The sequence below is a fragment of the Pinus tabuliformis genome, chromosome 3_2, assembly GCF_031772625.1.
Source record: "Pinus tabuliformis cultivar Carrire ecotype Pingquan chromosome 3_2, CPIR1, whole genome shotgun sequence".
NCBI lineage: Eukaryota > Viridiplantae > Streptophyta > Pinopsida > Pinales > Pinaceae > Pinus > Pinus tabuliformis.
Window position 1 is genome coordinate 578,725,879 of NC_142302.1, and position 26,952 is coordinate 578,752,830.

The 26,952-nt window shown below is 38.3% G+C and overlaps 1 protein-coding gene across 1 annotated transcript; it reads right to left on the reverse strand.

Moving 5' to 3' along the window:
- Positions 1-19,213: 19,213 nt before the first annotated feature.
- LOC149181871 (uncharacterized) lies at positions 19,214-24,690 on the reverse strand. The gene is made up of 2 exons (XM_089414355.1): positions 24,001-24,690; positions 19,214-23,350 (listed from the first exon to the last, which is right to left on the reverse strand). Exons 1-2 carry the CDS (start codon positions 24,688-24,690, stop codon positions 19,214-19,216), a joined length of 4,827 nt encoding a protein of 1,608 aa, XP_089270481.1.
- Between the last annotated feature and the right edge of the window lie 2,262 nt (positions 24,691-26,952).

Here is a 26,952-nt window from a genome sequence, read left to right on the forward strand (position 1 = left end):
TATTGTCGGCCCGAGAAAATCGCTGAGAAAACTAGTCACTGACGAAGATTTGTACAAATGGTAACTCGGCTAGGTGCTGCCCCCAAATTTCTGCCACCCATTGTTTTAACTGTGCCACCGTGTAGTTCCTGCCTCGGACTCTGCCCACTAGGACTCATTCGGCATTGTCCATGGCTTCTCCCCACTGAATGTCTTCCTCCAAGCTAATGACGACATCTTGTGATCTTGATTTCACACACTTCTGTCATTTCCCGGGCCTATGTTTCGCATCAGTGGTGCCCTACTGAGGTCCATTATGGGTAGGGTAAGTAGGGTTAGGGTTAGAGGGATTTAGATCAGGTCCAGAGGGGAAGGAGTCCGATAGGGGGGGGACATTTTTGAAACTGCCCGATAGGGGAAATGATACCGGAGCAGAGGGGGGTAGACCATGAGAGGAAAGCAAAGGGTCGCCGAGGGATGCAGTGGAAGGGTAGTGGGAAAATTCCCCTAATGTTGTTCCATCTACCTCGTCATTTCATTATGAATGATTTCTTAGGCAAGAGGGAAAAAATATCAGTTTTGAATTTGAATTTCATGGCAAGGCTTTACCAAGATAAATTTCCTACAACCCCCTCATTATTTCCCACTCGTGGTATCATGGTCCATGTTAATGCTATCATTCTTAGTTAGTTACTTGCATTTTTAATTAACCAAAAAATACATACATTTTGTTCATGATTTTAGACAGTTCAAAGTTTACATGTGAACTAATGCAATAATAAGATAATTAGATATGTTTTTAACTAGAGATGAACACTGTGACATTACAAAGAACCTTAGATTGTAGGCAAATCCAAAATGAGGTACTTAACATTGACCGCATCATCCCTTTTATTTTAATAGTAAAAACTACCTACTTATTAAATGCACTATTATCACTCTTTGTCTCCCTCTTTCAAAATTTGTACCAAGTAATCCCAAGTGTATAAAAAAAAAAGTCGTGTAACACATAATATTGACTTATGTAATGGATAATAAAAAAAACAATCATTATCCTTCTTAATAAAATAAATTAGTATATTTCTTAAACAACTAAAAAATTACAATACCATTTAGCAAACTGCAATATAAAAAACCTAATAAATTAAAAATAATACAATTTGAGAAAATAAAATAATTAATTATCATCCTATATGTTTTTTCTAATATTTCTCTTTACCAACTAAGGTGGGAAAGGAGGGAAATATTAAAAAAGCATAAAAGTGAGGCCTCAAGGTGAAGATGAGTATGAAGATAAAGGTGGAGGGGATGAATATTTGATAATGTATCTATCTATCTATCTATCTATCTATATATATATATATATATATATATATATATATATATATATATATATATATATATATATATATATATATATATATATATAAAATAAATTATAATATATTTTATCCAATATTTACTTTAGCCCACAAATTAAATAATTACATTACAATAAACATATAAATATAAAATGTATAAATTAAATAATTGCATTATAATATATATATATATATATATATATATATATATATATATATATATATATATATATATATATATATTGATTAATAATAATAAAGAATTAATATCCCAAGAGCATATTAACATAGAGAACCTTATGGTACAATAAAGAAAAACGATGCTGCACTTTAATCTTAATGTTATGGGTCTAAACTCTGTTACTTTATCCTTCTTCCTTGGAAAATAGTGATCTAGCCACATACTTTGTGATGAGGCATAGTGGGTATGTTATACTCGCATAAAGGGCATCCCTTCGGTGTATAACACATCCCATTTTTCTACCATAAAAATTATATTAGGAGCACCTGTGCTTATAAAAAATAGAGCACCTATGCATGTGAGTTAAAAATTAAATTTTATATATATATATACACACACACACACACACACACACGATGATCTTTATCTGTAATTTTAGCTTAGATATTTATTAAAAATAAGTTACATGTTTTTGCAATTTTTTCCTTTTCTACAGAAATAGTAGGGAAAAAGTTGCAAGGTATCAACATTAAACTGTACCTATAGAATCTCATATAGGGCCTACAATTTGAAGAAGAAACAAATTAAAAGGAGAGAAAGCAAATGAAATAAAAGAATAAAAGAAAATTGCAAGAGTATGAGGCAAAAGTAAGGGAAAAGAATGCATGCCTGTATTTTGTGGGCATGGATAACCTTCTTGAACTGTGGAAAGGGAATGCTATGGTTCAATCAATTAGGTGCAAGTGTGATTCGTTAATGAAATTTGTGGGTTGTTATGTACAAAATAATTTACCATGCATATATGAATTGAAATTAGTGAATCTAGTTGTCAATTAATGTGAATAAATATGATTTATTATGTTTACGATAATCTCCTTGTGATGTTTTTAGGTGAGAAGATTTATTCTTTTTTCTGTAGAAGACTTTACGATCTATTTTGTTGGCACTAGATTTTCTTCTAATGACAACATATTTTCATAATTTTTTTCTAGATCTAGATCTGATACCTGTGTTTTATCTTTCTCTTGCATGGAGGGGTTATTTTGTAGAATTTCCCCTTCTTCACTCACCATATTTAATGCCTCATAGTTGTTACTATTCTCTTTCTTCCCTTTGTTGGTTCCTTCTATGCTTCCAAGATTGGTTTTCTTGCGACAGGTTGGTCCTTTCCCTTTATTCCTAGTCTGATATGGTTGTCTTGGATGCTTGTGCAGTTGTTTAATTGAGCCTCTTTTTTTTATGTGGTTATTGTTCTCCTTCCTTCCCTTATTTTTGTTGCTCCTCTTTTCTCTTTTTGCAACTTCTTTATAGTGCCCTTATTCATGACATTTTTTGCATTCAAATGGAAGTTGATCATAGTCTACCTCTTGGTATGGGACCAACTATTTATATTGAGATTTATCGATGTTGGAAGTCCCATATCCAGATCCACTTCCAAATAGATCTTGGTGCAGGAGAAAAGCCCCTCTTGTGGCTCGACATCATCAATATACTTTCCAAGGGCATTGTCATTACTTCTAAAAGTGGTATCATTCTAACAATGCAAGGAAAAAAGGGAGTTTCACCCATAATGGAACTACAGTTGGAACATCAATTTCCGAGTTAAAGTATAGACTCCATCAATCCAGATATAACCCTTGACCCCCCATGAAATAAGACCCACTTTTGATGATTAGCTCTTGATTTTCCTTGTTTTTGAAGAAGAAAGTAAAAAACCATTTTTTCATAAAGAGTTGACGAGTTGAAATCCTTAATCATGGGTTCCCATTTTTTTTCCACCCACAACCTCACAAAATGAGGGGAGGGCTAGATCCCCATGAAATAGTTGATAAGGCCACACTCGACCAATTGCAGAGCTTGAGTTGCTGATTGCAGTGCAAATACCTCCACATTTGGGATTTCCTCCAATTTCTTAACAAAACAAGAAGACTTTGCCTTCTAAAACCTCAACGCATTTGCAACCAATGAGTTAAAAGAATCTCTATTGAGAGTAGGAGGAGCAGATAGGGGTGCAAACTCCCCGAACTAGTCATCGAGCCACTAAAAACTCTTATGCGTCAAAAGCCCTCAGAGCCGTAGAGCCTCACCCTCAAAACTGAGGATGCTATTTTTAATTTATTGTAAATTTTGGAATATTTTTATGGTATGTAATAAGTTTCATTGGAAACAAGTTCTAGTTTTTTTGGGCATGTAGTATTGATAATCCATAGTATCGTAACAAATCCTATTTACATATTAAATATCTCCACGATAAAGTGGGGGTGAATCTTCATGCTTAAGAATATTGTTAAATGTCTTTTTAAAATGTATATATGTTTTAACTCATATATTAATTCTTTTTGTCAATAATAATAATAATAATATTTTGTTTATTGGCTTGACCCACATGGATTTAATCCTTGAATCTCATTGGTTACATAACACTTTATATCATGGTGATGGCTAAATGGTTTGCCCCTATGGGAAATAATAATAATAATAATTTTAAATAAAGTTATAATTTAGTTAATTTTTATGAATTTTTTACTACTAGCAACTTGAGATGTATGATGAAATAAGTGTTTTGATGTTTATTATGGATTGATGTCTATAGAAATTTTACCAATCATTTATTTTATATGACTAGATTAATTATATATTATTTCATATAGTTTATCTATTTACAAATAAAAATCTAAATTTAGTTTGGTTTACCAATTTTATAAAAAAAATATCAAACAAATTTTACAAAATAATTATTATATTAAATAAAATGTATATATAATTTAGTAAAATATATTATTTAACAAATATATTTTGAATTTATGAAAATAAGATAATTCTAGTATATAGTTTAATTCGATTATAATTTTGAAATAATTTTTTTCAAAATTATTTAATAAAATGTATTGTTATTTAAAAAAAATTGTACTATAATGAAAAACATATAACGTTTTTCTTTTTAAAAACGTATCGTTGTAAAAACGAATGGTAAGGGTAAACTATCAAGTAAAATAGAAAAAAATAAAACTATTAATTTTTTATGCAATATGGAGTTTCATGGTTATTTCATCCCTTTTTAGCTAGCTTTATTAAGAAATTCTTATTAATCATGCAAGACAGAAGATTCAATCATTTGAAAACAATACAATTGTTTATTTTTAATTTCTAAAAATTAATAAAACAAACAAGGATAATTTTAGGGGCGAATGTTCGCCCTTTTGGCGAAATTAAGGGGTTTTAAATTTTTAGTGGGCGAATATTTTGTATCATAGTACATTTTTACAAATCACCTCAAATAGCCCACCTTATTTTAAGGGAGAGGGTAAAAAAGGTAAATTTAGCCCTTGAAATTAGGACTTACAACCTTCCATTGGCCCATTTTCAAGAATAGGTTTTATTTAATTGAATCCATTCACCCATTTTCAAGAATAGGTTTTATTTAAGTGAATCCTATGGGCCAAATACCATATTTATAAAAGAGGTATGGTAAATTAATAAAAATATAAATAAATGAGAGGTATGGTAAATAAATAAAACATTTTTTATATTTACTCCATAAGTCACCTTATATACATGTAAAGGTGTAAACAAATAAAAATATAAGTAAATTTGAGGTATGGTAAATAAATAAAACGTCTTTTTATACTTACTCAAAAGGTATGGTAAATAAATAAGAATATAAATAAACTAAACGTATCGTAAATAAATAAAACCTCTTTTTATATTTAGTCCATAACCCTCGTTCTATGAAGGCTCAAGAAAGAGGTTTTATTTAAGTGAATCCTATGGGCCAAATACCATATTTTTAAAAGAGGTATGGTAAATTAATAAAAATATAAATAAACGAGAGGTATGGTAAACAAATTTTATTTTTTTTTTATATTTACTCCATAAGTCACCTTATATTTACGAACACTCAAAAAATGGGTTATATCTAGGTGAAACCTATGGCCAAAATACTATGGGACAAATACCATGGACTAGATTGTTATTAATACCATGCAAAAAACCATTATTAACCCTAATATTAGAATTAATAAAAATAAAAATGGCACATGGTATTGACCCATGGTATTCACCAAAATGGCACATGGTATTGACCCATGGTATTCACCTGGAATGTAGCCTATTTAAATGGGGGAATTAAACCAGCATGTAGCCTATGCTAAGATTCACTAGGACTTTACAAAGTTTTATTATTTAGTGAAAGACTCGCCAAGATCTTACAAGATTTTATAATTGAGTAAAATATTGGCCATGCCTAGTGAGAGATTCGCCAAAAAATTATATATAATATTATATTATTGATAAAATCGCCTTCCATATTTCCTATATACCATGGAGATTCGCCCATTTATTATATTTATAAATTTACGGGGGAGCCACTAAAAACTCTTATGCATCAAAAGCCCTCAGAGCTGTAGAGCCTCACCCTCGAAACTAAGGATGCTATTTTTAATTTATTGTAAATTTTGGAATATTTTTATGGTAGGTAATAAGTTTCATTGGAAACAAGTTCTAGTTTTTTTGGGCATGTAGTATTGATAATCCATAGTATCGTAACAAATCCTATTTACATATTAAGAATCTCCACGATAAAGTGGGGGTGAATCTTCATGCTTAAGAATCTTGTTACATGTCTTTTTAAAATGTATATATGTTTTAACTCATATATTAATTCTTTTTGTCAATAATAATAATAATATTTTGTTTATTGGCTTGACCCATAGGGATTTAAACCTTGAATCTCATTGGTTACATAACACTTTATATCATGGCGATGGCTAAATGGGTTGCCTTATGGGAAATAATATGTAACATCCCTTGTGAAAAGTTAATGTTTAGTAAATAGTAAAAGTAATTATTGAACAAAGACTTTATTTGAAAAATATATATAACCCTGTTATTAATTTTATGTTAATGAAAAAAAATTGTGTTGGTACTATTTGAACTGAGTTTATGATTAATCATGGTTAATAACTGAGGAATCAGTTACAATGGAACCCTAACTACCTTGAGGTAGTTGAGACCCCAGAGGAAAAGGGGGGAATTGCCAAGTCTGGTTAGGATCAGATGGCAGAGGAAAAGGAAAACATTCATGCTATGTCTGGTTAGGATCAGATGGCATAAGAGGAAAAGAATTTTCCTGTGTACGCTATGTCTGGTTAGGATCAGATAGCGTTTACTGGCGTGACCAGTGTAATTGCAGTCGAGTAGGACCTGCAAGTGCTTGGGGGTGGAAGGTCAAAGAAGAACTCTTCCTGCGGACGGGTGGATTGACAAGCATTACAAATAGGTTTGGCAGTCAAGCAGGTATGGCTCACTACTTATATATCTGCCGAAATGTTTCCTGTATGATACTGTTCTGTGAATATGGAGTTAAGGGAAAAGTCATTTGACTGTTCTCTTTATTTAGTATTATGAAATAAATATTTAATTCTGTATGGAAGATAGAAAACAGAATCGAATTTAAAATAGAGTCGAATATATATATTTCACAGAAAAGAATATTAAAGACTGTATGGAGTTGTATGGTACCTTTGCATTAAAATAGAGATACGAAAAATGGGTTATTGTAATAACAGAAACAGCATGCATCGGGTATCAAGAGACGGGACGATAAAACCCTATTATTCATGTAAGAACGAAAGCACAGAACTGGTAAGCTTCGCTTTTAGAAGAAACGAAGAGAATGTGCTGGTGCTCTCTGTCAAAAGAGATGGTAAACCCTTGCATTTTGAAATATAATCATAAATGAGAAAAGAGAGCCCCGCGGCCAAGCAAACTAATAAAAGACAAGCTGTGTTATTGTTATAAACAATGGTGAAAAAACCTTAAACCCAGGTAATGAAGTACCCTAACTTTGGTCAACCGAAAACGCAGGAGTAGAGATTATTAACAAAATATGACTATGGTATAACCTTCATATACATGTAACTGCATCGCATGAACAGAAAAGCTATATACATTCGAAAAGCTATATACATTCACAGTTAAATAAAATGAGGTGATAAGTGCGAGCATCGAGGCTGTGGCATGGTGACTAAGGTCACATGCAATCCTCGGCCCGTGTTAACTAAGCAACGCTCCTCTTTGGTGAACACCCTCGACCGAGCCGTAGCTATGCTTAGCTGGCCGAGGCACCAAAGCCGGAATATCATGAGATGCAGATTCATCATTAACATCGAAAGGAAATCATAACACCATTCACTGTAAACAAAACGTATATATATATTCCCTCATTGAAAATTGACAACAAGCCAGTCCGGAGAGGCAATCAACCGGAGAGAAATAGTTTGAATAATACTGAGCCTATGAAATTAACTGTGCGCCTGTATCATGTTTCATACAATGTCAAAACAGAAATCAAAAGCCTTTACGGTGAAGTCACAGCTTAATAGCAAGTATCGGCCGTGTTCAAGCCAGCCTTAGTCAATTAACAGTACAATAGACTAATGAATCCTGTTTACAAACAACCCAGAACATTATGCCTCATAGCAGAGGAGTTCCGCATAGGCAGGAATCCTGAGCTTGAGCAGAGGAAATGTAAATCCGACATCCCTGCCAAGGGAATAATATTCAGCACAACTCTGATAAGATACATGTAAAAGAACTTAAGTGCTCGAACCCTTACACAATGATAGGTTAACCAGCGGTAAGGGCGATCCCGCGTCCTTGGGAAAAGGATGACAGTCAACCATCTGCGCGAAACAATAACCCCAATGTTAGATAAAACCCTGATGCAAATCATAAATCAGTTGGGGAAAACAATAATACAGTAATAGATAAGACCCTGGTGTAAATCACAGAAGTCTATAACTAAAGCAAATGGGAAAAGATAATACCGGTAACAACCTGGTATCGTATACATTGCAGAGGAGATACCTTCATAGATGGAGAAAGGCCGAGCCAAGTAACTAAAGCGGCATGCCTGAAATCCTTGGAGGAGCCTGCGTAATTGCGGAGTAGTGCTCAGGGTTGCAGTCCTGTTACCACTCAGAAGGATAATGAAATGAAACAAAACGAGAGTCGAAGGTAGAATTATCCATATATATAACTCAAAACATGTTACCGTTTCATGGCATCATAGGAACCCTCGATCCGCAGTGAGCTGGTATCTACCGTTCGATAGCCTGTAGTCTACAGATGCATTTGGCGCGAAGTTTGACAAGCCCAAGGTGCCAGGCTGTAAGCGTCTGGAGCACCGGGCATCACATGGCAGTGTGCCATCTAGTCGTCGAACCCTCCAGATGGACGACGATGCATAGACCATTTGGAACAACGCCAGAGCCGGACATAACATCGCAGACTTAAGATATCTCGGGATATGTTACCATAAATATACCATTAATTCGACAGTGCCACCGTGTAATGTATCACCAACTTCATATATGTAACTATTGTATGAATCGACCAAATGCATATACCGTGAATGTTTTGTGAGGTACAGGTCGAATGCTATGCATTATACCATTGTATAACTAGGCATCTGCTGTTAATAATGTTTATTAACGTTGATAATGTTTTATTTACGCACATAGAAAAGTATGGTAGAATGCATGCATAAAGGTAAATGCGTAATGGGAATATAGTAATAAATTTTTTTTTATGTACTGTTTGGAGTGTGACAAATTGGTATCAGAGCCCAAGGTTTACAACTCTGTGACCTTTGGAAAAAAAAAAAATTGCAAAATTACAGTAGCATAAATATAAATAGTATCATGATAAAAGTTCAGAATACGCTAAAGATAAATTATATCTGTTTAATGAGTTATTCTTAAGCAGGTAGTAGCAGAATGAGGAGAGAAAATAGTGCTCCTTATGGAAATCTGGAACCACCGGATAACATGGGACAACCTCAGGGAAATCCTGAGCTTTGGGTACAATTGGGAGCAGCAGGCCGCAATACTGACTCGACGCTATTGAGGACAGTGCAGGAGTTAAAGGACGAAATGGCCCGGCTGCGTGCGGATAATGCAAGATTAAATGTTGAACAGGAGAGGATTCTGAAAAGCTTATCTGATAAGCAACATCAACAGCAGTCACATCCGAGACCTGAACAGCCAAGAGTAACAGATGAACAGAGCTATCATACTGAACCAGAAGAAGCAGAGGACAGGGCAGAGACGCGAGGAGAGAAGTCTGTCAATGCTTCTGAATATCAAACCCCAAAAAAACCCCGGATGGAACTACAAGGGGAGTTTCGGAAAATTAAACCACCTCATTTCGACGGGGAATCAGAAGAAGCTGCAGAGGCATGGCTAATTAATATGAATAAGTATTTTCAAGTGTATGAATATGATCATCATCTTAAGGCAAGGCTGGCTATATTCCAGCTGCAGGCCAAAGCCACGCTATGGTGGGAGGAGGTCAAGATGGTGCGGGGAGTGAGTGAACAAGATGTGACTTGGGAAATGTTTCAAAGATATTTCAAGGAGAAGTATCTGACAGAACGCTTTTATGATGAAAAAGCGCGAGAATTTCATGATCTGCGGCTTGGACAGCAGACCATTGACGAGTTCGTAACTAAATTCACATCCCTGCTTCGTTACGTACCCTATATTCGTGAGGAGAAGGCTAAGGTACAAAGATTTGTTAGTAGCCTACCTCTGACAATGCGAGAAAGGATAGAGTTCGATAATCCGAAGACGATGGATGAAGCAATTCGGAAGGCAAGACTGTGTTATCAGCAAAACAAATCAAAAGGAGAAAATTCTGGGAAGCGTTGGACAGATAAGCGGGGCAGTAAAATGCCTATGGGAAGTAAGGGAGCACGCAGCAGTTTTCAAAAAGGATTCTCTAAAGGAGTCAATACTAAAAATCCAACTAAAAATCAGAACAGATTCAAGCCTCCTACAGAATCCAAATATAGTGAACAGCAAGTTAGATTGGACAATGAAGGCTCAGCTCGGCCACCTGTTCAGTGCTGGGGTTGTGGCGGACCCCATTATATTAGAAACTGCCCTCATCGGAAGGACAACGATCAGTTGTCCCAGATCTATGAAGCTTCAACAGTAGGAGATGTGGCTCGATCTATGCCTAGAATAAATGCAGCACCGGAGGATTGACAAGCTGATTACCAGCCAACAATGATAGAGTTTGAAGGTAAGATCTTTGATCTAACTATTTCTATTTTAGTAGATACAGGAGCTACTTTAAGCTATATAAGTCCCAAAGTTGTGGAAAGCTGTGGGTTGCAAACCACTAAATTTAAAAGCCCTTGGCTAGTACAGCTGGCCACTGGGGCCAAAAGACAAGTACTAACCAAAGTCAGCAATTGTCCATTAAGGTTAGCTAGCCAAACAATAACAACTGAATTAAATGTACTCCCTCTTGGTTCCTATGATGTGCTGATAGGAATGGATTGGTTGGAATGGCGGTGGTCTGTAATTAATTGTAAAACAAAAACAGTCTCTTACCGAGATGAACTGGGTGTGGGAAAAGAGATTCAAGGCATCCAGAAACCAGTGCAGATTCGGCCGATCACAGCCTCACAGCTGGTTAAGTGTATCCGGAATAAATGCCAGATTTATGCAGTACAAGTGGGGTTTGCAGATTCTGTGAATAAGGTTGCAACTGTTAAAGATATACCAGTAGTGCAAGATTTTGCAGATGTATTTCCTGAAGAAATTCCAGGGCTGCCGCCTAAAAGGGATTTAGACTTCACCATTGAGCTGATACCCGGAGCAGCCCCAGTGTCCCGAGCACCCTATCGGATGAGTGTGCCGGAGTTAACTGAGTTAAAAATGCAACTGCAAGAGCTGCTGGAAAAGAAGTATATCCGTCCCAGTGTCTCTCCTTGGGGAGCCCCTGTGCTATTTGTGAGGAAAAAAGATGGGACTCTGCGAATGTGCATAGACTATAGACAGCTGAATAAACTGACAGTTAAGAACAAATATCCACTACCCCGCATTGACGAGCTGTTTGATCAGGTAAAGGGGGCGACAATCTTCTCAAAGATCGATTTAAGATCGGGTTACCACCAAATCAGAATCAAAGATGAGGACATAGCCAAGACAGCTTTTCGTACTCGTTACGGACACTACGAGTTTGTGGTACTGCCTTTTGGATTAACTAATGCACCTGCGACATTCATGTGTTTGATGAATAGTGTATTTCATCAATACCTAGACAAATTTGTATTGATTTTCATTGATGATATACTTATATACTCCCGGAATATGAAGGAGCATGAGGAACATTTAAGGATAGTATTACAGACTTTAAGGGAGCATCAGTTATATGGAAAATTCAGCAAATGTGATTTTTATAAAGAACAGATCCAGTATTTGGGCCACATTATTACGAAGGAAGGTATAGTTGTAGACCTCAAAAAGATTAAAACTATAATGGAATGGCCTACACCCAAGGATGTGGCAGATATTCGATCTTTCATGGGGCTGGCTGGATATTACCGGCGGTTTGTAGAAGGTTTTTCTAGAGTTGCCTACCCTATTACCTCCTTGCAAAAGAAGGGAAAAGTGTTTAAATGGACAGCAGACTGTCAACGGAGTTTCGAACAGCTCAAACATTTACTTACCACAGCACCTGTGTTGTGTGTGGCAGATCCCGAAAAGGAGTATGTAGTTTGTACAGATGCCAGTAAGGAGGGCGTGGGTGGAGTGCTAATGCAGGAAGGTAAAGTGATTGCCTATGAATCCAGAAAGTTAAAAGAACATGAGCAGAAATACTCTGCCTATGATCTGGAATTAACCGCTGTGATCCATGCTTTGAAGATGTGGCGCCATTATTTAGTAGGGAGGAAATTTTTGTTAATGACGGATCACCACAGCTTGACTAGTTACTTTAGTCAACCTACTTTAAACGCAAGACAAGCAAGATGGGTGGACTTTTTGGGAAATTTCGATTTTGAAATTAAACACTTAAAGGGAAAGGAGAACAGAGTAGCTGATGCACTGAGCCGAAAAGTGCATTGCATTTATGAGATTGGTATCAGTCAAGGATGGTCCACTCTTGACAAAGAGATTGAGGAGGCTGCGGCGCAAGATCAGATTTATTTGCAAAAGAAGCATTTAGTGCAGAATTCAGATACCCATTCCATACAACAAGGTTATACCTTGAATACAGCCGGCATTTTGTGCTATCAGAAGAAGATTTATATACCCAATCAGAGCAGTATTAAAGAAAAGATTTTGGATGAAAATCATAGAAGTCCTTATGCAGGACATCCTGGTTACCAGAAATTAATCACCTCACTAAGGAAGGAGTATTACTGGCCAGGCATGAAGAAGGATGTTGTAGAATACCTGGCGCGCTGTTTGGAGTGTCAACAGGTGAAGGCTGAACATCAGCACCCTGCAGGACTACTACAGCCAATACCTATACCAGAATGGAAATGGGAGACCATAACCATGGACTTTATTACCGGTTTGCCGAAATCCAAAAAGAATAATGATTCTATAATGGTGGTAGTGGATAAACTCAACAAGTCAGCTCACTTTATACCGGTTCAATCCACTTATCGTGCAGCTCAAATCGCAAACATTTTTATGCAAAATATATTTAAACTTCATGGGCTGCCGAAAGTAATAATATCTGATCGTGATGTTAAGTTTACCTCAGCCTTTTGGAGGACCTTATTTGAAGGTCTAGGAACTCAATTGAGCTTCAGCACCGCATATCATCCGCAAACTGACGGACAGACTGAGCGAGTGAATCAAGTATTGGAGGACATGTTGAGGTCTTATGTGATGCAACAACCTACGCGATGGGAGGAGTATCTACACCTAGTGGAATTCGCCTATAACAATGGCTATCACTCATCCTTGAAGATGAGCCCATTCGAAGTACTCTACGGCCGGAAATGCCGCACACCCTCCAGTTGGGGTGGACCGGAGGACAAATTCTTGCTGGGTCCTGAGATGTTGGAAGAGATGGAGGTTATGGTGAAAAAAGTTCGAGCTAATCTAAAGATGGCACAGGACAGGCAAAAGAATTTTGCAGATCGGAAGAGAACATTTAAAGAGTACCAAGTAGGTGAACATGTGTACATCAGAATTCGAGCTAGGAAAAGTACCCTCCAATGGAATGCCTGTGCCAAATTGGCACCGCGTTTTTGTGGACCATTCCAAATTCTGGCACGAGTAGGGCCGGTAGCTTATCAGCTCGCCCTACCCAGCCATATTCGGGTTCATAATGTCTTCCATGTATCAGTTTTAAAGAAATATGTGTATGACCCTAGGCATATAATAAGTTGGCAGGACATTCAGGTAAGGGATGACTGTTATATAATGTAAACTGAAATAGAATACTAGTAAGCAGCTGATTTGATTGTTATGTGTTTCAGGTGGAACCGGAAGGAGAGTTCCTGGTCGAACCAGTGAACATATTAGATCGGAGAAGAGTCGAGCTGCGGAAAAAGGTCATCAGCCAGGTTAAAGTGCAGTGGCAGCACTTTGGGCCTGAAGAGGCCACCTGGGAAGATGAACAAATGATGAGGGATACTTATCCCAGACTGTTTTTGGACAAACAGCAACATCGGGACGATGTAGACTTTCAGGAGGGGGAGATGTAACATCCCTTGTGAAAAGTTAATGTTTAGTAAATAGTAAAAGTAATTATTGAACAAAGACTTTATTTGAAAAATATATATAACCCTGTTATTAATTTTATGTTAATGAAAAACAATTGTGTTGGTACTATTTGAACTGAGTTTATGATTAATCATGGTTAGTAACTGAGGAATCAGTTACAATGGAACCCTAACTACCTTGAGGTAGTTGAGACCCCAGAGGAAAAGGGGGAATTGCCAAGTCTGGTTAGGATCAGATGGCAGAGAAAAAAGAAAACATTCATGCTATGTCTGGTTAGGATCAGATGGCATAAGAGGAAAAGAATTTTCCTGTGTACGCTATGTCTGGTTAGGATCAGATAGCGTTTACTGGCGTGACCAGTGTAATTGCGGTCGAGTAGGACCTGCAAGTGCTTGGGGGTGGAAGGTCAAAGAAGAACTCTTCCTACGGACGGGTGGATTGACAAGCATTACAAATAGGTTTGGCAGTCAAGCAGGTATGGCTCACTACTTATATATCTGCCGAAATGTTTCCTGTATGATACTGTTCTGTGAATATGGAGTTAAGGGAAAAGTCATTTGACTGTTCTCTTTATTTAGTATTATGAAATAAATATTTAATTCTGTATGGAAGATAGAAAACAGAATCGAATTTAAAACAGAGTCGAATATATATATTTCACAGAAAAGAATATTAAAGACTGTATGGAGTTGTATGGTACCTTTGCATTAAAATAGAGATACGAAAAATGGGTTATTGTAATAACAGAAACAACATGCATCGGGTATCAAGAGACGGGATGATAAAACCCTATTATTCATGTAAGAACGAAAGCACAGAACTGGTAAGCTTCGCTTTTAGAAGAAACGAAGAGAATGTGCTGGTGCTCTCTGTCAAAAGAGATGGTAAACCCTTGCATTTTGAAATATAATCATAAATGAGAAAAGAGAGCCCCGCGGCCAAGCAAACTAATAAAAGACAAGCTGTGCTATTGTTATAAACAATAGTGAAAAAACCTTAAACCCAGGTAATGAAGTACCCTAACTTTGGTCAACCGAAAACGCAGGAATAGAGATTATTAACAAAATATGACTATGGTATAACCTTCATATACATGTAACTGCATCGCATGAACAGAAAAGCTATATACATTCACAGTTAAATAAAATGAGGTGATAAGTGCGAGCATCGAGGCTGTGGCATGGTGACTAAGGTCACATGCAATCCTCGGCCTGTGTTAACTAAGCAACGCTCCTCTTTGGTGAACACCCTCGACCGAGCCGTAGCTATGCTTAGCTGGCCGAGGCACCAAAGCCGGAATATCATGAGATGCAGATTCATCATTAACATCAGAAGGAAATCATACCACCATGCACTGTAAACAAAACATATATATATATTCCCTCATTGAAAATTGACAACAAGCCAGTCCGGAGAGGCAATCAACCGGAGAGAAATAGTTTGAATAATACTGAGCCTATGGAATTAATTGTGCGCCTGTATCATGTTTCATACAATGTCAAAACAGAAATCAAAAGCCTTTACGGCGAAGTCACAGCTTAATAGCAAGTATCGGCCGTGTTCAAGCCAGCCTTAGTCAATTAACAGTACAATAGACTAATGAATCCTGTTTACAAACAACCCAGAACATTATGCCTCATAGCAGAGGAGTTCCGCATAGGCAGGAATCCTGAGCTTGAGCAGAGGAAATGTAAATCCGACATCCCTGCCAAGGGAATAATATTCAGCACAACTCTGATAAGATACATGTAAAAGAACTTAAGTGCTCGAACCCTTACCCGATGATAGGTTAACCAGCGGTAAGGGCGATCCCGCGTCCTTGGGAAAAGGATGACAGTCAACCATCTGCGCGAAACAATAACCCCAATGTTAGATAAAACCCTGATGCAAATCATAAATCAGTTGGGGAAAACAATAATACAGTAATAGATAAGACCCTGGTGTAAATCACAGAAGTCTGTAACTAAAGAAAATGGGAAAAGATAATACCGGTAACAACCTGGTATCGTATACATTGCAGAGTAGATACCTTCATAGACGGAGAAAGGCCGAGCCAAGTAACTGAAGCGGCATGCCTGAAATCCTTGGAGGAGCCTGCGTAATTGCGGAGCAGTGCTCAGGGTTGCAGTCCTGTTACCACTCAGAAGGATAATGAAATGAAACAAAACGAGAGTCGAAGGTAGAATTATCCATATATATAACTCAAAACATGTTACCGTTTCGTGGCATCACAGGAACCCTCGATCCGCAGTGAGCTGGTATCTACCGTCCGATAGCCGGTAGTCTACGGATGCATTTGGCGCGAAGTTTGACAAGCCCAAGGTGCCAGGCTGTAAGCGTCTGGAGCACCGGGCATCACATGGCAGTGTGCCATCTAGTCGTCGAACCCTCCAGATGGACGACGATGCATAGACCATTTGGAACAATGCCAGAGCCGGACATAACATCACAGACTTAAGATATCTCGGGATATGTTACCATAAATATACCATTAATTCGACAGTGCCACCGTGTAATGTATCACCAACTTCATATATGTAACTATTGTATGAATCGACCAAATGCATATACCGTGAATGTTTTGTGAGGTACAGGTCGAATGCTATGCATTATACCATTGTATAACTAGGCATCTGCTGTTAATAATGTTTATTAACGTTGATAATGTTTTATTTACGCACATAGAAAAGTATGGTAGAATGCATGCATAAAGGTAAATGTGTAATGGGAATATAGTAATAAATTTTTTTTTATGTACTGTTTGGAGTGTGACATAATAATAATAATAATTTTAAATAAAGTTATAATTTAGTTAATTTTTATGAATTTTTTACTATTAGCAACTTGAGATGTATGATGAAATAAGTGTTTTGATGTTTATTATGGATTGATGTCTATAGAAATTTTACCAATCATTTATTTTATATGACTAGATTAATTATATATTATTTCATATAGTTTATCTATTTACAAATAAAAATCTAAATTTAGTTTGGTTTACCAATTTTATAAAAAAAATATCAAACAAATTTTACAAAATAATTATTATATTAAATAAAATGTATATATAATTTAGTAAAATTTATTATTTAACAAATATATTTTGAATTTATGAAAATAAGATAATTCTAGTATATAGTTTAATTCGATTACAATTTTGAAATAATTTTTTTCAAAATTATTTAATAAAATGTATTGTTATTTAAAAAAAATTGTACTATAATGAAAAACATATAACGTTTTTCTTTTTAAAAACGTATCGTTGTAAAAACGAATGGTAAGGGTAAACTATCAAGTAAAATAGAAAAAAATAAAACTATTAATTTTTTATGCAATATGGAGTTTCATGGTTATTTCATCCCTTTTTAGCTAGCTTTATTAAGAAATTCTTATTAATCATGCAAGATAGAAGATTCAATCATTTGAAAACAATACAATTGTTTATTTTTAATTTCTAAAAATTAATAAAACAAAACAAATGAGTTGCATGTAATTTAAATGATAAAATTAGATTAAGGAAAAAAAATTATATTATTAATTAAAATGTTATTCTTATTATGTATGCTTATTGTGAACATGGCTAATGTAATATAATAATTAAAAAATATATTAATTTGAGAATGTCAATATAATAATTAAAAAATATATTATTTTGTGAATGTCAATATAGGAATGATAGTTAACCAAGTACATTATTGTAAACAATAGTAAATGATAGTAAACCACACCCAAACAAATTCAATACAACTTATCCATAGAAGAATTATGTAATGTAACATAATCATTGAGGAATGTAGTAATTCATCAAAAGTCAACTACTCATAATCATATGTGGCATCCCTGGTTAACAATATTTTAGCTTGCATTCATTAACTCTAAATGAATATTAGCTTGTGACATTCATTTTTTTTTTAACGAAGTCGGTTACTTATATATTATAAAAGCCTGTAATACAAAATTCTAGTACATAAGAGAAATGGAGCTTAGAGCTGAGATTCAAAAGAGGGTGCGCAGACCCATATTCCTCGCCGCTCCTTTTGTTTAAACAGAAAGCAAAACAAAGACGACTATATTGCCTAACGAAAGAACCTCCTATCCACCTAAATTTACAATGCATCCTTTAAGGGTAATGTTGAGTGACTGAGTCATCTGGATTCCTGGCACTTGCCTTGGTTGAAGCTTCAGCTTGGTAGCTCTGGGTAAGGGAGCGAATATGTTCAATGGCCGCTTCCAGGTGGCTGCATCTTTCTTTTAATGATTCAATCTCTGACTTCCTCTTATCCAATTTTTTGCGCTTTGTATTCCTGTCTGCATGATAGTCTTCTTGCAGTTCTTTGAGTTGCTGGGTCAAGCGATTTATCATGAATGTGTGGGCCTTGCACATGGTGCAGTCCCTGTTGTTAAAAATGTTGTCCAGAGGGTTGCCTGGTTGAGCCTGGCCCGCTGGTTGTTGTTGCTGATCTGCCATCCTGACTGAAAGAAAATCAAGGCTTGTGGGAGGAAATGAGAGCAGTGATGAAAGGGAGGCGATGACACGGGATTGCAGGCTCAGAAAGGAGAGGAGCAGAGGACTGGGAGAGGGCTGAGGGGATGCAAAACAAAACAATCCAGAGACACTGTTGCAATTCAGAAACAAAACAGTCAGCTTATGAATAACAGAGGATAAAACCACAGTTACCAGGGTCTCGAAGCGGAGCTCGGATTCCCGGTGAGAGCTGTAGCCTTTAGCCCGATGCCTTCGCTTGGAGAGAACGTGATTACAAAGAACACAACTGCGATTACATATAACAGTGCTATAATCCTCCAGAGCTGTGCTATTACATGAGACTCGTCTGCAATTTATAAGACCATGGAGGATCCTCATATGCTTGAGTCTGATCTGGACTGTTCTGTTCTTGGGAGCGGAGAGGTCAGCTGAGATGATTTTTCTGCTGTCGAGGAACGTGCGGAGGGGATGGACACGATCCCATATCCTGAAAATGTCTGCGCTATTCAGATAAGAAATCCCGATGAGATATGGCTTAGTGATGAGAGGACACTTGGATTTCCGATGATGCCAGGTTGAGCAGAGGGGAGGTTTGGGGAAGGGCCGGGTACGGAGAAGATTATTCCTGAGGTGATTGGGCTTCTTGAGAGAGGCGCTGAGGTGGATCTGCTTAGGGGATGGCTTTCTCATACACATAATCATTTTCTTTTACTTGACCTGTTTGCCTTTCAGTGGCCTTATTCGCTTGTTCATCTGCTTCCCCATTGTTTGCTCTGAGGATGTGCTTGAAGGTGACTTCACCGAGAGTCCTGATGTTTTCCTTAATCCTTTCTTTAATTCTGTTTAGAGCTATTTGTTTGAAGTCTTTCCCTGATGTCATGGCTGCTATAATAATAGCAGAGTCGCCAATTATCAAGAGGCTTTTTAGACCAAGTTTCCTGGCGATGAAGGTCCCCAGAAGGAGGCTGTATGCCTCTGCCTTATTGTTTGTCATGATGCCCAGGCCCCATTCATATGTAACTATGTGTCTTCCTTGACAGTCTTTGATAACTCCACCTGCTCCCGCTTTGCCCGAGTTGTTCTTTGATGCCCCATCAAAGTGCAAGGTAGGTCTGTTTTGGTTTTTGATCCAATTTTCCACTTCTTCTTTCGTCCCTCTCACTTTCCAGTCTAATTTCCTAGTTCCTGTGTTTGCTTGCTCCTTTGTTCCCCTTTTGTAATTGAACTTGCTAATCCATTCTTTCACTCTTTCATCTGCCGAGTCCAGGTCTGCCTGAGTTCTGCCATTTGCCTCGATGGTCTCAGAGATGAGAGCCATTGTTTTGGCAAGAACGCTGGAGATGCTTGGCTTTTTGTCTTTGAAAATGCATTTATTCCTAGCTAGCCATATCTGCCAGCAGAGATTAGCTGGGATACTGTTCCATGTTCTTTTGACTAGGCCCATACCCTTACCAGATTGGGGGAAGCTGTTTCCCCATTGTTTTTGTAGGAGAACGATTTGGTTGGGGAGGTCATTGATGCTTAGGGGGCTGATAATGTGATTCCAGCAAGCTCTTGCAAAGGGGCAGTCCCTAAAGAGATGGGTACTGCTTTCCTCAGCTTCCCTACACATGCAGCAAATTGAAGGCCCTTGAATGCCCTTCTTCCTGAGATTTTCTGCAGTGAGGATTTTACCATGCAGAAGGGTCCAATTAAAAAACTTTACCTTTGGCAAACACTCAATTCTCCACGTTGCTTTATGAAGTGGCCAATTATTGATTGCTGAGGCGTTTTGCAAGACTTTGTATCCCTCTTTGACCGTGTAGCTTCCCCCATTAGGGTCCCAGACATATTTGTCTTCTGCCATTCTGTTTGTGGGGGCCGAGCCTATTAGAGAAGTCTTGAGCTCAATCCAGAGGTTCTTGAGGTCATCCGGGAGGGAGAGAGGTCTCCAGCCTATCCAGCAGTCCTGATCCCAGAGAGAGAGGTCATAAAGAGATTTGATCTTAGCCTCTGCCATCCACCTTTGCAGGGCCCTGTAGTTGGGGAGCATAGCCCTTGCTTCCATGCCCATTATCCTGTCCTCCCAAATATTGATAGTTTTGCCATTCCCCGGAGCTCTGGAGATGCAAGATTTGAATTGAGGAAGAGTCTTTTTGATCAGCTTCCATACAGGAGTGCACTGTCTTTCAGTGATGTTTTCTGAGAGGATGCTGCTGTTGGTCCCGTTTAAATACTTTCTCTTGAGCACCTCTGTCCACCAGGTCCCTTTCTCATTTAGAATTCTCCATACTAGTTTATAGCCCATTGCCATGTTAGCTAGTCTTGGAATTCTGATTCCGAGCCCTCCTTTTTCTAAGGGAAGAATGACCTTGTCCCATTTAACCAAGCTGAATTTCTTTGTGTCTTGCTTTCCTCCTTTCCACAAGAAACCTCTGATAATCAGCTCCATGTGCTTATGGATGCCTGCTGGGGCGAGAGTAGTAGCAAATTGGTAGATTGGAAGGGCTGAAAGAATGGCCTTTATGAGAATGGTTCTGCCTGCCAAATTAAGCCAGTACACTCCCCAGCTCTGAAGTTTCCCTCTTAATTTCTCAATAAGCTTTGCCCAGATCTCAGCTTTGATAGTTTCCTTGGCTAAAGGGAGCCCTAAATACATAAAATGGGACCAGTTCCCTTGGGCAGGGATTTCCATAATTGTGGAGATTCTCTGAGTTATGTTTCTTGGGACATTCCAGGTATAAATCATGCATTTGTTGTTGTTCAATTTGCCTCCAGAGGCTTGAAGAAACAGTTCCAGTGTGTTCTTGAACCTCCTGGCCATAATGCTGGAGGCACCCCCTATTAGCAGAGTATCATCTGCGAAAAGGGAGTGATTAATTCCCTTTGATCCACGGACTATATCCACCCCTGTTATTTCTTTTAATTTTCGCTTGTTCTCCAAGTGTAAGCTGAGGGTTTCAGCCATTATAATGTAGAGAAAGGGTGACAGTGGGCATCCCTGCCTCAAGCCTCTTGAACTCTTGAAGGCTTTGCAGGGCCTTCCATTGATAAGGGGAGCTGTCCAGTTATGGGAGATGCATTCCATGACCCGGTTAGTGAAGTACTCTGAGATACCAAATTTCTTTAGGACTGCCTGAAGGAAGGAATGGTTTACCCGGTCAAAGGCATTCGCCATGTCCAGCTTGATGATCATGCCCCTCTCCTTTCTGGATATGCTGCTGTGTATTGCCTCTTGGATGAGAATGACATTATCCGTGATGTGTCTCCTGGGAACAAAGCCTCCTTGGTTCTCGGAAATAAGGGAGGGAAGCACTTTTTTTAGCCTGTTTGCCAATATCTTAGTGATGATTTTGTAAGAAACATTACACAGGGAAATAGGGCGGAATCTATCAAATGATTGAGGGTTTGAGTCTTTGGGGATAAGGGCTAGATGGGAAGACTTGATGTTGCTGCCCATTTTGCATTTAATAAAGAAATTCTTTGCCATTCTTATGTAATCCTTCTTAATGATTTCCCAGTGGGTTCTGTAAAAGGCCACTGTGAAACCATCTGGACCAGGAGCCTTATCCATTGGCATGCTTTGGATAGATTTGACTATCTCCTCCATCGTTATCTCCTTATCTAATTCTGTGTTTTGGGCTTCTGTAATTTTGCTCTTGATTATATTTAGGAATTCCGGGTTTTCCAAGTAATGAGGATCAGCAGTCAGAAGAGTTTGAAAATGATAAGACGCTGCTTCTTTGATCTCCTCTTGCTCTGTTAGAACTCTGCCCTCAACTGCAATTTTCCCAATGTTATTCCCTGCTCTCCTCAATTTGATGCTGTTATGAAAAAAGGAAGTATTCTTGTCGCCTGATTTGAGCCAGAGGCATCTCGATTTTTGCCTTTGCTCTTCCTCTTCCACCCGGTTCTGCTTATACAACTCCATGTACAGCTCATTTTCCTTCCTTAGATCCTCTTCTGTGTCTTGGCCTTTCTCTTTTTCTTGACTCCACTCAGCAAGCTTCTTTTGTAGAACGATTTTCCTTTTTCCTTCCTCTGTTGCGTAATTTCTTGCCCATTGCTTGATGGCTGTCCGGAGAAGTTTGATCTTAGTTTCCCATATGTAGTGCGGGGAGCCTGTAACTTCTGTTGCCCAACTGTCCTTTACCAAGTTCCTAAAATCTTCACTGCTGTCCCACGCTCTGTTGTACTTGAAGGGTATCGGCCCCATATTTTCCCTTTTAACCAGATGCAAAGCCACTGGTTTATGATCTGATATATAACCTTGGATAATTGTGCTTTGGATCCTTGGGAAGTTGGCCACAATTCTTTCTTGAACCAGTATACGATCCAGCCTCTCTTTGATGTTGTTTTTTCCGGTTCTCTTGTTTGACCAAGTGAAACGCCCGTTCTGAGGCGGTATGTCAACAAAACTGTGATCTTGGATGATTTGTTCCAGTGCATCCCTTGATGGGTCTGCAAAAAAGTTTCCTCCCATCTTCTCTTCCGCATTCCTTATCAAATTCAAGTCTCCTCCCAGGAAGATATTTCTGCCTTGGGCATTCATTAAATCTGTGGTGATTGACTCCCAGCAAGAAGCTTTCTCTCTGAAGTGGGGGGGGGCGTAGATATTGTAAATAGTGTAATCTTCAGTTCTAGATATGTTTTGCATATCTAGTCTTAACCACCATCTATTCTGCCTGCTATCTTTGAGTTTCCATTTAGTTTTGTCCCAAATTGTACCTATTCCGCCTGAGGCTCCTACTGCGCTCAGTGCTATTCCTTCGTAACTTCTGCTTCTGTTCACACTGCTTTGAAAATCCTGCTCAGTAATTTTGGTCTCCTGAAGTAGTAGAAAGTCTGGGTGTTCCAATTTAAGAAGATCACGGACTGCATTAGCTTTTAGGGAGGAGCCCATCCCCCTACAATTCCAAGAGACCAGATTCATCATTTACTTTGTTTGATATGTGGTCCACTTCTCTCCTTCACCTTCTCCCCGCTTCCTTTGGTCTTATCAAGATATGTGTCCATTGGCTGTTGGGTCCCTGTAGCCATTTCCTTTGCAGCATTCTCATCCCTTATCTCCTTGTTTGATTTCCTTCCAACTTTTCTGGGTGGGTCGGTGGATGTGATGTTTTCCTTCGCTTTGTTCCTTGTTAGGATTCTTTCAACAGTTTGGGGAGGGGAAGTCTGAGGGGGGGAGGGAGGGGTTGATTTGGGGCCTCTCGGAGAGAGGGGAGGGGAGGAGGGTTCCTCTGCTGAAAGAGATTCGAAAGGGTTGGAGGAGGAGGGGAATGAGGGGCCAGATCCGGAGGGAAGGGAATGAGGGTTTGAGGTATCAGTAGGGGGCTTTGAGGAGGTTCCTGGGGGGGGATTTGACTTTTTCTTCTTCACTATTTCCCATGCTTCTTCCGGGGCTTCAACATTGTTATCAGAGTCTACTGATTTATTTTTACTACATCTATTAGCAAAATGCCCATATTCGTGACATACCTTGCACTTGAACGGCAGCTGCTCATAGTCCACTTGCTGTATATGCGTCCACCGGTCCACCTTGAGTTTGATCGCTTCCGGCAAGCCTTTCCCCAGGTCCACTTCTACACATATCCTTGCACATGCGTGCATGTTATCCTTTGGTTCCGATCTGTCGATGTATTTCCCTACGGCATTCCCTATGGCTTTCACAGATTCATCTCCCCAACAGTGGAGGGGCAGATGGGGGAGACGGACCCAGACCGGAACAGCGCTAGGAACATCCATCTCTGGATCAAAGTCAGGAGTCCATCTGTTTAGATAAAGGCCTCTGGTGTCCATAAAGTATGGGCCGTTCCTAAAGATGAGATTGCGATCTTCCACCGATTCGAAAAGGAAGGTGAAGAATCCCCTCCCGCAGAATCTTATTGCTATCTTTCCTTGAACCATTGAGTTCCAGTTCCTTTCTACCCATCGTTGAACTGTGCGGGGGGAGGGCCATAGCCCCGTGAACTGGCCTACCAAACCACGATCAGCTAGGGCAACCGCTGCTCTCCTCGGAAGTGCAGGAGGGAGCGGAACTTCCGGGATTTCGTCCAGCTTCTTGATGAACTTTGAGGCAGTAGGGCGTATTTTCTCAGAGGTATTCTCTTGGATTAGAGAGTCAAAGGTCTTCTCCAGGTCATCATGTTCTTTGTATGGTGGATCCATTGCAGGGGAGATCAGTAGCGCCAGAGGCGCTCCTGCGAAAGGCAGAGGAGGGGAAGGGCCGCAGGCCCCCAAGAACGGGCAGGAGGCCCCAGGTTGAAAAGAGAGTAGGCAGTCGGGGGAGGCAGCCTAGCAGCAGCAGTGCTGCCAGGTGCAGGCGCGCAGAGGTCAGAAGCACGCAGCAGCAGCAGGGGCAGGCGCGGGAGCAGCTCCGGTCCAGCTTGTGACATTCATTAACCCTAAATGAATGTTACAATTTGATGTAACCATTTAGGAATGAGGCAATTCAACATAATGAAGATATATGTTGAAATGTACTACAACCATTGTGAAATGTAGCAATTTCACTTTATTTGACCAAGATAAATGTGCAATGTGACATTACCATAGTAAACCATGGGTAACATGATCAGCGTGGTCAACCATAATTAATATGGTCAACCATAGTTAATTCAACGAGATGTTTATGTATCATTGAGTATGGATGAATTTTAGTTTGACACCCATATTCTAGTAGAGATGTAATTCATAAACGTTGCACTAAAAAATAGCCTTAAAGGAATGCCACAAGTGACATAACCCTAAATTAAAGTCCCAATGTGATGCAATATTTTCGAGGATAACTTATGTTAAATAAATACATTCCTTGATGGTTGTGTGGTGTTGCAACATACATCTTCATTCTATTATGTTGAATTGCATCATTCTTAAATGGATATATCACATTATGACATTCACTTAGGGTTATGTCACCTTGCAACATTCCTTTAGGGCTATGTTTCAATGTGACATTTATGAATTGCATCCTCCATAATAGAATATGGGTGCTAAATCAAAGGTCATCCTTAGTCAATCATGCCCAACCCTAGTGAACATGCTTGTAAACTCAATCATGTTTAACCATAATTAACAATTGCTCATGCTCATAAGGGTTATATTAGTTTGCAAAATTCATCAATGGTCATATCGTATTATCAAATTCATTTTCATGGCTAACTTATGTAAAATAGGTTCCAATTGCATGAATAAGACAACTACCCTGGCAAGGGCATTCATAGTAAATAGTATATTTAGAAGGTTATAAGGCCTTAAATTCATCCCTTCATATAGTTTATAAATTTCATATATTCCTCATAGAATATTTTAATAATTTAACTCAAATGTTTTGTGAAGACTTCCCCTATCTAATCTTCACCATAAAAATTTAGGATTTCACTCTTGGATTCAAATTTTTAACTCCATGTGGACAACTTTCCTTTGAGCAGTATGCCTGAAACTTCTTTGTATGACTGGTCCAAGCGCAAACTTCACATTTGAGATCCATTGGTAGTCTTCCACTATGAGCCAACAATTAAATTTGCCCAAGAGGCTGAGTTATAGAATTTTCCTTTTTATTTCGTGCTTTACATTCTTACTTAAGAGGCTTATTATAATTATGCCATCAATAATAGTAATTGATTTTTGATTTTACTCTGAGTAATATGCTCATGAAACTTATTAAATTTATGCATACAAAACATATGGAAATAATTTAAATTACACATAACCATAAGTATAAAATTCATAATTATACCACATTTATGATTTTTGAGTAATAAATTCAAAGAAGTTGACAACCAATATGAGAAGGAAGCTTTTTCATCCAACCAAAGGCTCAAAAACACATAATATTTCTACAACTAGCCACCCCTTAGCTATGCCATGATACCACAGGGGGAAAACCACTCACACCTAATTTAATGGGGTATGTGAAGGAAACTCTCCTTCACTAAAAAAAATAATTATAGGTCTCCTCTAGATTCTTCGATCGGATTTTTCACAAATCCTAGATGCATCTCAATTAGCAGTATAGCAATACATAATCCCTTCACTACTCCACAGCCCCTCAATGATTTCCTTTCCCATTACTTATGATATTGGCCCAACACGCATCAATTTGTGAACCCCTTTGCTTAGTTAGGTTCTAGAGCTTCCCTACCAATCTTTGGTATGAAAAATTCATTTTTAAAGAGCTTAAAACACATGCGTATTCATCTAATCTATAAATTGCACTTTTTTGAGCATATTTTGGCACCTAAACATAGTATGTTCACTCAAAACACCCTAGCAAGCTCCCCACTAGAGAATGGTAGCATTCTACCAATGAATCTATTCTTACATGAACTCGTGTGCCTCTAGTCTCTCTATGTATTGCCAAATCCCCCCCTAAATGACTGGGCCACACACATTTACATTTGCGAGTCACTTCCCATTCTATAATTTTCC

What these genes read in the sequence shown, in the direction of transcription:
- LOC149181871 (XM_089414355.1), bottom strand. Translation starts at nt 24,690, where the DNA reads ATGGATCCACCATACAAAGAACATGATGACCTGGAGAAGACCTTTGAC. An exon ending in AGCTGCCGTTCAAGTGCAAG is followed by an intron (nt 23,351 to 24,000) that starts GTATGTCACGAA and finishes CTACTACTTCAG; the next exon opens with GAGACCAAAATTACTGAGCA.